Raw genomic sequence first — 13,862 nt, forward strand, 5'->3', positions numbered from 1 at the left:
AACTACACCCTATATTTGTTTTTCAGTGGTACCTCTTACTTTTCTAGCCATGTTATTTACTTTCGTCTAGCTAGCCTAACCTTTGGCCACTGTAATGCAAGTAGGCCTATATGCGGTATCCATAAACTAAAATGATCTGAAATCCAGCACACATTGACTCTGAGGGTTTTGGATAAAGATATTCAACCTGTACTCAAAATGTGTTTTCAGATAATCAGCAAGATGAAGGCTAAAACATCTTTTCCCCTCCTCTCTGCAACCCTAGCAGGTCTGACACCCCGAATATGGCCCCAAGAGGACCAGACTCCAAATCCACATGCAAGACTGCTGACATGATGTTGGACAACAACCTCCAAAATGTTGCCAACTTCGGGCAGGGCCCCTCCACACCGCTCACAAATATCCTCTACCCCTCAAATAGCCAGCTCATCCTCAACTATGTCGGGTGCGTCTTGTGTAGCTGAATGAACCTCAGCCTCGCAATTGAGGTCGAGGCATTCACTCTCCGCAGTACCTCACACCACAATCCCTCCTCCAGTGCCAACCCGAACGACTCCTCCCTTGGCCTTGACCGCCCTCCAGGGACACCCCTTCTTCCAAAATTCTCCCATAAACCGCTGAGACAGCTCCAGCCTCATTACCGACAACACCTTCTCCAGCAATGAGGAGAAAGGTGCAACCAGAAAGGTTGGAAAGACCTTTTTGCAAAATCCTGCACCTGCATGTACTTAAAACCCTCCCCATGTGGGAACCCAAACTTCACCCCCAATCCTCCAAACTTGCGAACCGCCTTCCAAGAACAAGTCCTTCATCTCCTTCACCCCCTTTTCTTCCCATTCCCGAAACCTCGCACCCATCCGCCCCAGATCGAACCCATGGTTCCCTCAGATCGGCAGCAACCTCGACCCCGCCCCTAACCTCAAGTGCTGCCAATATTTGCAGCGTGGCCACCACCACAGGACTCCCCGAATATCTACCTGGGGTAAACGGGAATGGTGCAGTTGTCAGCACCCGCAACCCCAACTACAGGAACCTGCCTCCCTCCTCACCCGCAAAGCCTCCATCGCCCTACTCCAGCCCCACACCTCCCCTGTATTCGCCACCCAATAATAGTGCAAGGAGTTTGAATGGCCCAACCCCTGCTGCCCCTCTAAAGTGCAGTCTTCCTAATTCTAGCCACCTTACCTGCCCAGACAAACAATGAAACCAACCTATCCACACCCTTAAAAAATGATTTAGGCAAAAAGACCGGCAAGTACTGAAATAAAAATAAAAACAACGGCAAAATATTCATCTTCACCACCTGCACCCGATCTGCGAACGACAGGGGAAGTATATCCCACCTCAGATCCGCCTTAACCCTACCTAACGGGCTCGTAAAGTTCAATTTACCAAACCGTGCCCACTCCCAAGCCACCTGCATTTAGAAATACCTGAAGTGGATTGTTGCCACCTGAAATGACAACACCCCCACTCTAACCTTCGCCCCTGGAGAAGACGCTACAAAACACTCACTTTTACCCAAGTTCAGCTTGTAGCCTGAAAATGCCTGAATCTTTTAAGCAGTCGTATTGCATCCCCCAAAAAAGACTCCGGTCCAAAATATACAACAGCAGATCACCAACGTATAGGGACACCCTATGTGCCACACCGCCTCCTCCCCCACTAACCCCTTCCATTTATCTGAGCCCCTTAACGCTATGGCGCCAGCTCAAACAGAGGGGAGACATGGGACAGCCCTGCCTCGTTCCCCTGTGCAACGGAAAGTACCCTGAATTAATTTCATTTGTTCGCACACATGCCATTGGATCCTTACACAACAATTTCACCTATGCCGCAAACGTAGGCCCAATCCCAAACCTCTGCAACATAGCAAACAGATTACTCCACTCCACCCGATCAAGCACCTTCTCAGCATCCAGTGATGCCATCATCTCCAACTCCCTTCCTTCTGCTGGAGAAAGCAGCACATTCAAAAGCAGCTGTATGTTTGCCGACAACTGCCTGCCCTTTCTTAAACCCGTCTGATCTCCCCGATCACCATCGAAAGGCACAACTCCAATCTAAGCATTAGCACCTTTGCCAAGATTCAACAGAGATAATGGCCTGTAGGACCCACACTCCACCTGATCCTTGTCCTATTTAAGCAGCAATGCAATGGATGCCTGACCCATTGTCTCTGACAATGCCCCCCTCACCATTGTATCCTCAAACATTTCCACAAACAGCAGTGCCAAAGTATCCTTTAACTTTTTATAAAATTCCACCGGAAAATCATCCGGACCTGGTGCCTTGCTCGTCTGCATTCTCCCTATCGACACGGGCACTTCCTCCACCCCCACTGGCTCCTCCAATCCTGCCCCCTCCTGTTTCGGGACATTCCAATCGCCGTAAAACCTCCCCATATCCAACTCATCCTCTGGTGGCTCTACCTCATGCAGATCCCTGTATAACTTCAAAAACCTTGTTCTGCTGTTACAGTGCCACCACCAGCTCTCCCATCCCATCCCTGATCCAAACAATCTCTTTCGCCGCCGCCTGCTGGCAGAGCTGGCTTGCCAACAAGTGGCTTGTGTCCCCATACTCATGTACCACTCCCCTCACCTGCCTCAGCTGCCGAACTGCCTTTCCCGTGGACAGAAGGTCAAACCTCGCCTGTAGTAGTTCCTTCCTCCTCAGCAGAAGACCCAGCGTTGGGTCCTCCATTCCTTCCGGTGGAATTTTATGGCATCTGTCTCCAAAATCTCCTCCATCAAACGCTGCCGCTCCCCCTTGCCTCCCTGACCACCTGTGCCTTAAACAAGATGACCTCACCCCTCACTATTGCTTTCAACGCTTTCCATGTCACTGATGGCGAAACCTCCCTATTGCTATTAAACCCTACATAATCTTCAATCGGCTTCCCCATTTTGATACAAAAATTTGGGTCCCCCAACAGACCCCATCGAACCTCCACGCTGGCCTCTGAGCTGACCTCTTCTCCATGACCAGTGTGGAGCATAGTCCGAATTAATAATCGCAGAATACTCTGCCTTTCTCAACCCAGCTAACAGAACCTTCCCCATCACAAAAAAAAATCAATCCTCGAGTCCACATTGTGTACTGGCGTAAAGAACAAATACTCCTTGTCCCGTGGGTGCAAAAACCTCCACGGGTCCATCCCTCCCATCTCCTTCATAAACGCGGCCAACACTGAGGGGGTCAGCGAATGCGGCTTGGACCTGTCCATCGTTGAATCCAACTGTGTTCAAGTCCCCTCCCAGTATTATCCAAATCCTACATCGGACCAATTTGGGGCTTATACGCAAACCCAACTCCACCAACCTCCCTTCCAATGAATGAATGAAAATGAAAGAAAATTGCTTATTGTCACGAGTAGGCTTCAATGAAGTTACTGTGAAAAGCCCCTAGTCGCCATATTCCGGCGCCTGTCCGGGGAGGCTGGTACGGGAATCGAACCGTGCTGCTGGCCTGCTTGGTCTGCTTTAAAAGCCAGCAATTTAGCCGAGTGAGCTAAACCAGCCCCACCTGTTAGTATTACATACCTGCCTCCGTGATCAGTCACCACCTTCTCCATCTGAAGCCTGAGTGGAACAACTGACTCATCCAGCCCTTCCTCAGCTTCATCTGGTCCTTCACTGTCAAATAGGTCGCTTTCAACAGCACCACGTCAGTTTTTAAACTCTTCAAGTGCGAGAAAACCTTTATTCGCATCACCAGTCCCCCCAACTCTCGCATGTTAAGACCATAAGACCATAAGACATAGGAGTGGAAGTAAGGCCATTCGGCCCATCGAGTCCACTCCGCCATTCAATCATGGCTGATGGGCATTTCAACTCCACCTCCCAGCATTCTCCCCATAGCCCTTAATTCCTCGCAACATCAAGAATTTATCTATCTCTGCCTTGAAGCCATTTAGCGTCCCGGCCTCCACTGCACTCTGCGGCAATGAATTCCACAGGCCCACCACTCTCTGGCTGAAGAAATGTCTCCGCATTTCTGTTTTGAATTTATCCCCTCTAATTCTAAGGCTGTGCCCACGGGTCCTCGACTCCTCGCCTAACGGAAACAGTTTCTTTGCGTCCATCCTTTCTAAGCCATGTATTATCTTGTAAGTTTCTATTAGATCTCCCCTTAACCTTCTGAACTCCAATGAATACAATCCCAGGAACGCCAGCCGTTCCTCATATGCTAGACCCGCCATTCCAGGGATCATCCGTGTGAATCTCCGCTGGACACGCTCCAGTGCCAGTATGTCCTTCCTGAGATGTGGGGCCCAAAACTGGACACAGTACTCCAAATGGGGCCTAACCAGAGCCTTATAAAGGCTCAGTAGCACATCGCTGCTTTTATATTCCAACCCTCTTGAGATAAATGACAACATAGCATTCGCTTTCTTAATCACGGATTCAACCTGCATGTTTACCTTTAGGGAATCCTCGACTAGCACTCCCAGATCCCTTTGTACTTTGGCATTATGAATTTTCTCACCGTTTAGAAAGTAGTCTATGCTTGGATTCTTTTTTCCAAAGTGCAAGACCTCACATTTTCTCACGTTGAAATGCATCAGCCATTTCCTGCACCACTCTCCCAAACTGTCTAGATCCTTCTGCAGCCTCCCCACTTCCTCAGCACTACCTGCCTGACCACCTAACTTCGTATCATCAGCAAACTTCGCTAGAATGCCCCCAGTCCCTTCATCCAGATCATTAATATATATGGTGAACAGCTGCGGCCCCAACACTGAACCCTGTGGGACGCCGCTGGTCACCGGCTGCCATTCCGAAAAAGAACCTTTTATCCCAACTCTCTGCCTTCTGTCAGACAGCCAATCCTCAACCCATGCCAGTAGCTCACCTCGAACACTATGGGCCCTCACCTTACTCAGCAGCCTCCTGTGTGGCATCTTATCAAAGGCCTTTTGGAAATCCAGATAGACCACATCCACTGGGTTTCCCTGGTCTAACCTACTTGTCACCTCCTCAAAGAATTCTAACAGGTTCGTCAGGCACGACCTCCCCTTACTAAATCCATGTTGACTTGTTCTAATCCGACCCTGCTCTTCCAAGAAATTAGAAATCTCATCCTTAACGATCGATTCTAGAATTTTACCAACAACCGAGGTTAGGCTAATTGGCCTATAATTTTCCATCTTTTGTCTTGATCCTTTCTTGAACAAGGGGGTTACAACAGCGATCTTCCAATTGTCCGGGACTTTCCCTGACTCCAGTGATTTTTGAAAGATCTCAACCAACGCTTCCGCTATTTCTTCAGCCACCTCCCTCAGAACTCTAGGATGTAGCCCATCGGGGCCAGGAGATTTGTCAATTTTAAGACCTTTTAGCTTTTTTAGCACCATCTCTTTGTAATGGCAACCATACTCAACTCAGCCCCCTGACCCTCTATAATTTTTGGGATATTACTAACGTCTTCCACTGTGAAGACAGACGCAAAGTACTTATTAAGTTCTCCAGCCATTTCCTCATCTCCCATCACTAGCCTTCCAGAATCAGTTTGAATTGGCCCAATGTCTACTTTGGCCTGACGTTTGTTTCTTATGTATTGAAAGAAACTTTTACTATCATTTCTTATATTACTGGCTAGCCTGCCTTCATATTTGATCCTCTCCTTCCTTATTTGTCTCTTTGTTAACCTCTGTTTCTTTTTGTAGCCTTCCCAATCTTCTGATTTCCCGGTGCTTTTGGCCACTTTATAGGATCTCTCTTTTTCTTTGATACATTTCCTGACCTCCTTTGTCAGCCATGGCTGTCTAATCCCTCCCTGGATAATCTTTCTTTTCTTGGGGATGAACCTCTGTACAGTGTCCTCAATTATGCATACAAACTCCTGCCATTTTTGCTCTACTGTCTTCCCTGCTAGGGTCTGCTTCCAGTTGATTTTCACCAGTTCCTCTCTCATGCCCTCGTAATTACCTTTATTTAACTGTAACACCATTACATCCGATTTTGCCTTCTCTCTTTCAAACTGCAGACTGAACTCAACCATATTATGATCGCTGCTTCCTAAGTGTTCCCTTACTTTAAGATCTTTAATAAAGTCTGGTTCATTACATAGCACTAGGTCCAGAATAGCCTGCTCCCTTGTGGGCTCCATGACAAGCTGTTCCAAAAAGCCATCTTGTAAGCATTCCATGAATTCCTTTTCTTTGGATCCACTGGCTACATTATTTACCCAATCCACCTGCATATTGAAGTCCCCCATGATCACTGTGACCTTGCCTTTCTGACATGCCTTTTCTATTTCCCGGTACATGTTGCGCCCCTGGTCCTGACCACTGTTAGGCGGTCTGTACATAACTCCCATTATGGTTTTTTTTGCCTTTGTGGTTCCTCAATTCTACCCACACAGACTCCACATCATCCGACCCTATGTCGTTTAGTGCCATAGATTTAATTTTGTTCTTAACTAACAAGGCAACCCCACCCCCTCGGCCCACCTCCCTGTCTTTTCGATAGGTTGTATATCCTTGGATGTTTAACTGCCAGTCCTGAACCCCCTGCAGCCATGTCTCTGTGATGCCTACCACATCATAATCATTCACGATGATCTGTGCCATTAGTTCATCTACTTTGTTACAAATGCTACGAGCATTCAGGTAAAGTGCCTTAATGTTAACTTTCTTATCAGTACAGATATTGGAAGTCCTAAGATGTCCAAAGTTATCCTTCCTTTTTGTTGCATTCCTAGTCTGCCTCAAGCTTAAATCCACCTGCCTACATGTTATCCTCCTGCGTATCTTGCCATTTAACTCCCTGCTCCCTGTCGCTTTCACTTTCCCTTCCCCCCAACTCAGAAGTTTAAAGTCCTACTGACCACCCTATTTATCCTCTTCGCTAGAACACTGGTTCCAGATCGGTTCAGGTGGAGACCGTCCCAACGGTACAGATCCCCCCGGTTCTATGTTCTATGTGACCACCCTGACTGGGGGTGTCCCCGTGCCCCACCCCACCCCCCATCCACCATAGCCACTAATCCGGCACCGGACAGCAGGCAGAACCAAACCCTGCCCCAGTCACTGTCAGTCCCTACCCCTCCTCCCCTTCCTAGAAACCCCTCAACCACTTCCTCTCAAACATCTCGCCCAGTATCAACCCCATCCCCCTACCATTCACACCTCCCAGGCCCACTGAAACCTGTCCATACAGGTTCCAAGGACCATGGCCCCTCCCCTCACCTCGCATCCGCTCAGTAGCCAACTTACGTTGCTACCGAGGTGGCCCGTGTCAGAGCTCCATCCCCACAGAAAGCCGCTTTTTTATTTCCCCCCCCCCCCCCCCCATTTGTGTCTTTTCAAAAAATTAAGTATCCTGGAGTATTTAGTTCTCGGTCTTGGGCACCATCCAAGCGCATCTCTGTAAGGGCTGTGAGATTAAATCTATTAACCATGAATTCATCTATTTTGTTACAAATGCTTGAATTCAGTTAAAGTCCTTTCAATTTTTCAAGTTTTCCTTCAGTTGACTTTATTCAGTGAAGCACTATTATAATTAAACACTTGCCCCTTCCTGTCGCACTTTGCTTTACCTAAATTAGCACACTACTAGTGACTTTGACTTCCCTCTTATGTTTATAAATGTCCACTCACTTGGACACACCACCCCCTCAGTCCCATCTTTTTAATCCAAAGCCTCTGTGTAGCATTGGTTATTCCAAGATGTTTGGAGTGTTGGTATTTCTCTGCTGAGAAGTTCTTATGATATCAAGCCATTGACCGCCAATGGGAGTCTATTGCAGAACAGATAGTGTTTTCAAACACCAACGTTGTAAGATGATATCAGGTCACTGGACATCATATTACGACCTCAGTTCACAGCATCTGTTGCTTAAACTTTTCAAAGTTCAATACCATTCATTTTTCAAATCAACAGTTTCAAAATGTTGTTAAGGAAATTAGTGCTTTATATCAGCCTCAAAATTGATCTTTTGCAGAGAATTATCTGCTTTTTCTTATATCGCTTGATCTCCTTTTTGAAATAGTTATCTGGAGAAACTGAATTTGACCAACTATTGCTGAATCGTCCATGACTAATTTACTTCAGATAAAGGGTTAGTTATTTTGTTAAAAACTTCAATTTGTATATATTAGCTAACCAATTAATATTTTTCCTTATCAGAATAATGAGGAAAATTATGAGGAAAATGAAGAAGTTCAGCAAGCAGAAGCTTCATGTGTCCTGAGTAGCTTGGATTCTTTGCAAGCTATTGAGGATTTGTCTGTCCCTGGACCAATGAAAGATGAAGCATTAGATGAAGAGCACGATGTGCAGAGCACAAACAGCTTACATGATCAAAGTTCATCTGCATCGCCTTGCTCCTCTCCAGTTCACAAGATAGATGAGAGCAGTACACGCTCAAAGCATTCTCTTTCTAGAGTCACAGAACCTTCAAGTCCTCCTCAGTCATTTCTTACAAAGATGAGGAAACGAGAAACAAAAGGCAAAGGAAAAGAGACCAATGGTAAACGAATGTAATGCTCTCTGATCACTAGGTAACTGAAATGTCTAGATAGTGACTTCATTGACTGCTTTTATGATCATGTCCAGTAATTCTGAGAAAACATCGTGCAGTAATTGAAATAAATTGCTATTCAGTTGCACTTCCTAAATTGTGAATGATATGCATCCAATTAACTTTTTTTCCAATTAAGGAGCAATTTAGTGTAGCCAATCCACCTACCTTGCACATGTTTGGGTTGTGGGGGGAGACCCGCACAGACACTGGGAGAAACTGCAAACGCCACAAGGACTGTGGCCCAGGACTGGGATCGAACCTGGGACCTTGGTGCAGTGAGGCAACAGTGCCGCCCTCCATTTTACTCTGAAGATGAGCATAAACTCTAGGCTACAATGCTGCGTGGAGGCAGCACTGCACTGTCGAAGGAGTCCTACACGATCAAAGAGGCTTTCTTTCAAATAGGGGGTAGACAGAGAACCCATCTACCCCTCGGGTGGATAGATGATTCCGTGCACTATTTTGAAGATCTTAATGTGCACAAACCGACTGCTATGTTTCCTGCAGCGCAGCAATGACTGCACTTTTAGTAGTACCTCTAGTAGGCTGTGAAGTGCATAGGGATGTCTTTAGGTTGTGTAAGACTTAAGTACTTCAGTGCTACTTAGCAGGAAAAAAGCCTTTTTTCTGATTGTTGTCCGGTGATGTGATCTTTGCACTGGATCACAATCAGTTTTCTTTTGCTCCTAATGAGTTGGTGCAAGATGAAAAGCATAGCGAAGCATCTCCTGTGGTTGTCCCACAGCCTATTATAGTGGGCATATTTGCTTTACTGATCCCTAATTGTATTAACTGCAGTTGTAATTTTTGGCATGAAAATCAGAATATATTTTGAAGCATCTTGTCAAGTTGTACATATTTTTGATTGCCATACACCACTATGCCTGAAGCACTTAACGTGGTTTATAGATAATTTATAATTTGTTGTTTAAAAGTTGGGAGAAAAAATTTACCCAATGATTTTATTTTAACAGAAGACAAGAAAAATGAAGAAGTAACAGTCTATGGAAATGAAAATACATCAGGAAAGCTTAAAAGAAGATTTGCTGATTTTGGGTATGATCATCATTGCTTATGAGGAACCTTTGATGTATGATAGGCATTGTAATTGTTTAATAATGGATACTATTGATATTACAGTTCTGTCACAGATATTTCAAACACAGTCAGGAAGTGTTGAATCTTCGGTTGCTTGATGCTGAGCTTAAGTTTCTCTCTCCACGTTTATTCTGTGGGCAAACTCAGTTTCTTTCATCTAGTAGCATTGTTGTTTCCGCCCTAGCTATTTTTGTTTTATACGTGCATGTGTTTATTTCTTCTCCAACAATCTTCTTGCTGTCCACTGCTTATGAATCCTCAGCAAACAGTAAGTTATCCAGGATGCCACCTTTTTCATTCTCATCACCTGTCTTATCCAGGCACCTCTTATCCCAGCTGGCAATTTTAAACTGTTGGGTTTTTTTCAACTGGTATCTGCATGTGGATTTGGGGGCCATTGTGTGTGTGCTGGCTCTGTGACTTGGACTGCTAAATCTGATTTATCAACAGCAGAATCATGGACTCACTTTTTCTCCTGTAACCCAAACTAAACAAATAACAATGTTAACGCATCTTCTATCAGGATGGAAAGGCATGAAAAGAAAAAAAAAACAATATTTGGGAGGGGAAAGTATTTCAAAATTCAGAACATAATTTTGGTTTTTTTTAGTCTGCAATATGAACTGATTGGCAGTGCTTGTGAATACATACAATGTTTTCTAATGGCATAACCTTTTTTTTCCCCTTCCTCTCTTTCCCCCACCCCTTTTTTACAAAAAAAGTGGATTAAGAAAATCTGGTGGAAAGGCAAGAAATTAGATAAAGAAGATCGTAGAACTTCTCTTGATAGCAGGTATTCTGCTATATTTACACAATAGTCATCATTAACGACCTATATATTCAGATTTTAAGTGTTCAAATGTTTGGCAAAACTGTCACCTGATGGTTGTCTAAATCATTATCAATGGCGTTTGCATGCATTTTGCGTTTATAAAATTAATAATTTTGGTAGGATTGACCATTGCATGTATTTCTCATCATTTGTTCAGTTCATGTGACTAACATATAAAGAATGATCTTTCTGCATTTTTTTATGTGTGACAGAGGATCTAAAGAAATACTTGAGGGCTCAGGTGGTAACCTTTCTACTGCAGATTCAGTTACATCCATACCAACTTGCATGCCTTTTTCTTGGTTTGGGGATGGTCGTAAGGAAGCTGCCTCTTCCAACAGTAGCCTTCATTCACCTTCAAGTTCACACGACATTTGTGAACAGGACAAGGAGATGTCAAGAAATAAAGTGAGTTCAAAATAATTGATACTTGTTCCCTTCTTGTAATTAAAGTACTTTCATGGTCAGATAATCTCTTGATGTAGATTTGTTTGTGAATAATTAACAGGATATTGATACTGATGTCTTTATGACTGGTTTCATTGCTGTTTTGTACCACTGGAGGGAATATTTAGGGGACTGAAAAATACTAGTTATGTGTCTTCACTTCCTTTGCAGAAATAGTTTATGTATATACATGTGACATGGTGCCCGTTGTACTCCTACAGTAGGGGTTATTGGCATAACTGTCCTGGTTTGAGTTTCGAGTAACACAAAGCTAGTGTGCAGCAAACAGTGCTGTTTTCTATCTTTGCCTTATTTTCTTTAGATTTCACCTTATGTTTATACTTTAAATAAAAACTATATTTAAAGCAATCCAACTTTTTTCTTTTCACTAATTCCTCTTTGGCGTCATCCAACCCTATCTCTAATCTTCTCCAGTCCTACAATCTCCCGAGATATCTGGTCTCCTCTAACTGCTTCTGGCAGCTTGAGCATCTACGATTTCTAATCGATTCACCATTGATGGCCATGCTTTCAGTTGCATAGGACCAAAGCTCTTCTGCAGCAGAGAAACCTCAGTACGAAGGCGGTTTGCTTTTGAATTGCCCAAATCCAAGGTCTGAACAATAAACACTGCTTATCTCTCTTCTTTAGAGAATAATGTGTGACCTGGGACTACATAAAAATAATCAGAGACTTTCTGACAATGTACATGGCAAGATTTATGAAATCCCTTGTTTTTTTTATATTGTTTTCTTTGATTAAATGTTTAAGTCTGGCTTTACGTGTGCATGTTGCAGCCCTGTTTTCTACTTTATTTAGTTTATCTGCAGTTAAGAAAGCTTTCCTTTTATGTAACCGGAAGATGGTAAACTGGTAGGGCATTATATTTCCAGGGATGGGCATACTTCTGCACGAACAAAATAATATAGGAACTGTTTGAGGGGAACAGTATATTATTTCTTGATCTAGTAATTTCTATTAAATCACCTGCCAGTTTATTTTACTACGATTCAGGAACTGATGGTTCTATACGTATTTTTGTAAAGCACGTGGCTCTTTTTCAAAATCTGCCATTGCTTTATGTTTTATCAATAATACAACTAATCTGTTCCACGCTTGTTCATTGCCTTACTAAGAAGAGTTGCCTAAATTGTTTGCTGGTTTTTTTTTAATAAACAATTTTATTGAGGTAGTTTTTGGCTTTATAAACAGTTACAGACATCATCAGAAAGAAAGCAAAAAAGGCAAAAATGTGCAAACATCCACGTACTTTCAATACTTCCATCGTAACATATTGCACAAGCCTGCTCCCCTCCCACAGGTACTACCCGCCATATTTTCCCTCCTACTCTACTCTACCCCCTCCCCCACACCCCCCTGCTGACGTTCACTCTCCCGCAAAGAAGTCAATAAATGGTTGCCACCTCCGGGTGAACCCCTGCACAGATCCCCTCAAGGAAGAATAAAGGTTGTAACTCTTGTAAGTGTTTGTACAAAATGTTCAATTATTATTTGTTAAATACATTTGTTGCTTTTAGCATGAACTTCTGTCTGATTGAATGTATATTTATTTAATCTGTTGAAGTTGAGCATGTCATGTGGTAATATGATCTATTCCAGTAAACCAAAATGCAGACGCAAACATTCACTGTTTGATCCAAGGGTCTTACTAAATTTATCTAGACATTGTGGAAATAGAAATGTTCCCTGGTTTGTATTGAATGCAAAGTCAAATTTACATTGGGCCAAGGTGGAGTATAAGAACCCAAAAATGTAAAAATAAGAAGTTCCAGTTTATTCAGGACTTCACTTGCGTGCATGTAACAGGAGAATGATGTCTAACTTCTAAAAGCGTTTTTCTGATCCAATTGGCAGAGTAAATTAATATTCGGAGGTTGAATTTTCAATCTCCAAAATGGGACTTAATGCAGTCCCAACTTTCTAGCTTGGTATATGTAATTGGCAGGGTTTATTTATGGAAGAAAAATATTATGACAGACTGTTGCAATGGACTGTCTTTTTTGCTTTGAAAGCAAAGAGTAATGTTTCCTTTGATTAGCAGTTCTCAGAAATTAGGGGCGTTCAAACTAAAAACGCTTTCACAGAGCATCACTTCTGTTCCTGGTCTTATTTCCTTGGCACTGCTATCAGTTGCTGCCATCTGCTGTTCCAAGTGACTGCAAGAATGTATTCCAATATCCACAATGTAAAACAGTGGTCAGTTGTTTGGAGTAGGAGTAGCTGGGGATTAAATACAATGGCATAGAAGGGAATGAACTTGCAGATGCATAGGACAGGAAATTAGCTGTATGAAATTGGACAAAAGTGCAAACATGAAGTGGGTAAGAAGATGACCAATTGAGGTTGAAGAGCAGAGGGAAGAAGGAGTGCAGAATGAAATTGATGGTGATAGCTGATAAACTGGACCAATGTGAAATTGAAAAGTGAAGAATGCCAAGATAGCAGTAGCAACTGGGGCAAGAGTACCATCTTGAACTTTGGGAGTTGGATAGCAAAAGAGCCGCAATGCAAAGTGGAGCAGTGCATGACCTTGAACTGGGAAGAGGGGGCGAAAGTGTCATTGTATCAGGGTGTTTTGTTTTTTAAAGTGCAGGAAATGGGAGCTATCCATGGCTACTGGTGCTAATGTAACATACACAGCTTTCTGTATGCAACCTGAGAGCTTGAGTAGCCCTCAGAGAAAAAAAACATTTGGGTACTACTCAAACTCAAAATGGGCTTTTGTATGCAGTCCTGCTTTTGAATGAGAAACAAATTTATTAGTTATGTAGGTTGTAATATAATTTGCCATCCATTCAAGAATAGTTTTTTGATTACATAACCAGTATCAGATGTGCAATTTCTACTAAATTAGAAGCAGCTGCTTTTAAACTAAATTTAAGTCTGGCTCAGTCGTACTGGAATAATTAATTTATACAAAATCAAGTACTTC

The 13,862-nt window shown here is 43.4% G+C and overlaps 1 protein-coding gene across 1 annotated transcript in view; it reads left to right on the top strand.

Annotated features, from left to right (window-relative positions):
• The window catches only part of LOC119961901 (neurabin-1-like), a 182,302-nt gene that overhangs the window by 142,078 nt on the left and 26,362 nt on the right, over positions 1-13,862 (top strand). Inside the window, 5 exon segments of the mRNA XM_038789410.1 lie at positions 8,136-8,478; positions 9,507-9,588; positions 10,353-10,372; positions 10,375-10,423; positions 10,675-10,870. Of these exon segments, the coding sequence (XP_038645338.1) occupies positions 8,136-8,478; positions 9,507-9,588; positions 10,353-10,372; positions 10,375-10,423; positions 10,675-10,870 (690 nt within the window).

Source organism: Scyliorhinus canicula, chromosome 2 (assembly GCF_902713615.1).
Source record: "Scyliorhinus canicula chromosome 2, sScyCan1.1, whole genome shotgun sequence".
Taxonomy (NCBI): domain Eukaryota; kingdom Metazoa; phylum Chordata; class Chondrichthyes; order Carcharhiniformes; family Scyliorhinidae; genus Scyliorhinus; species Scyliorhinus canicula.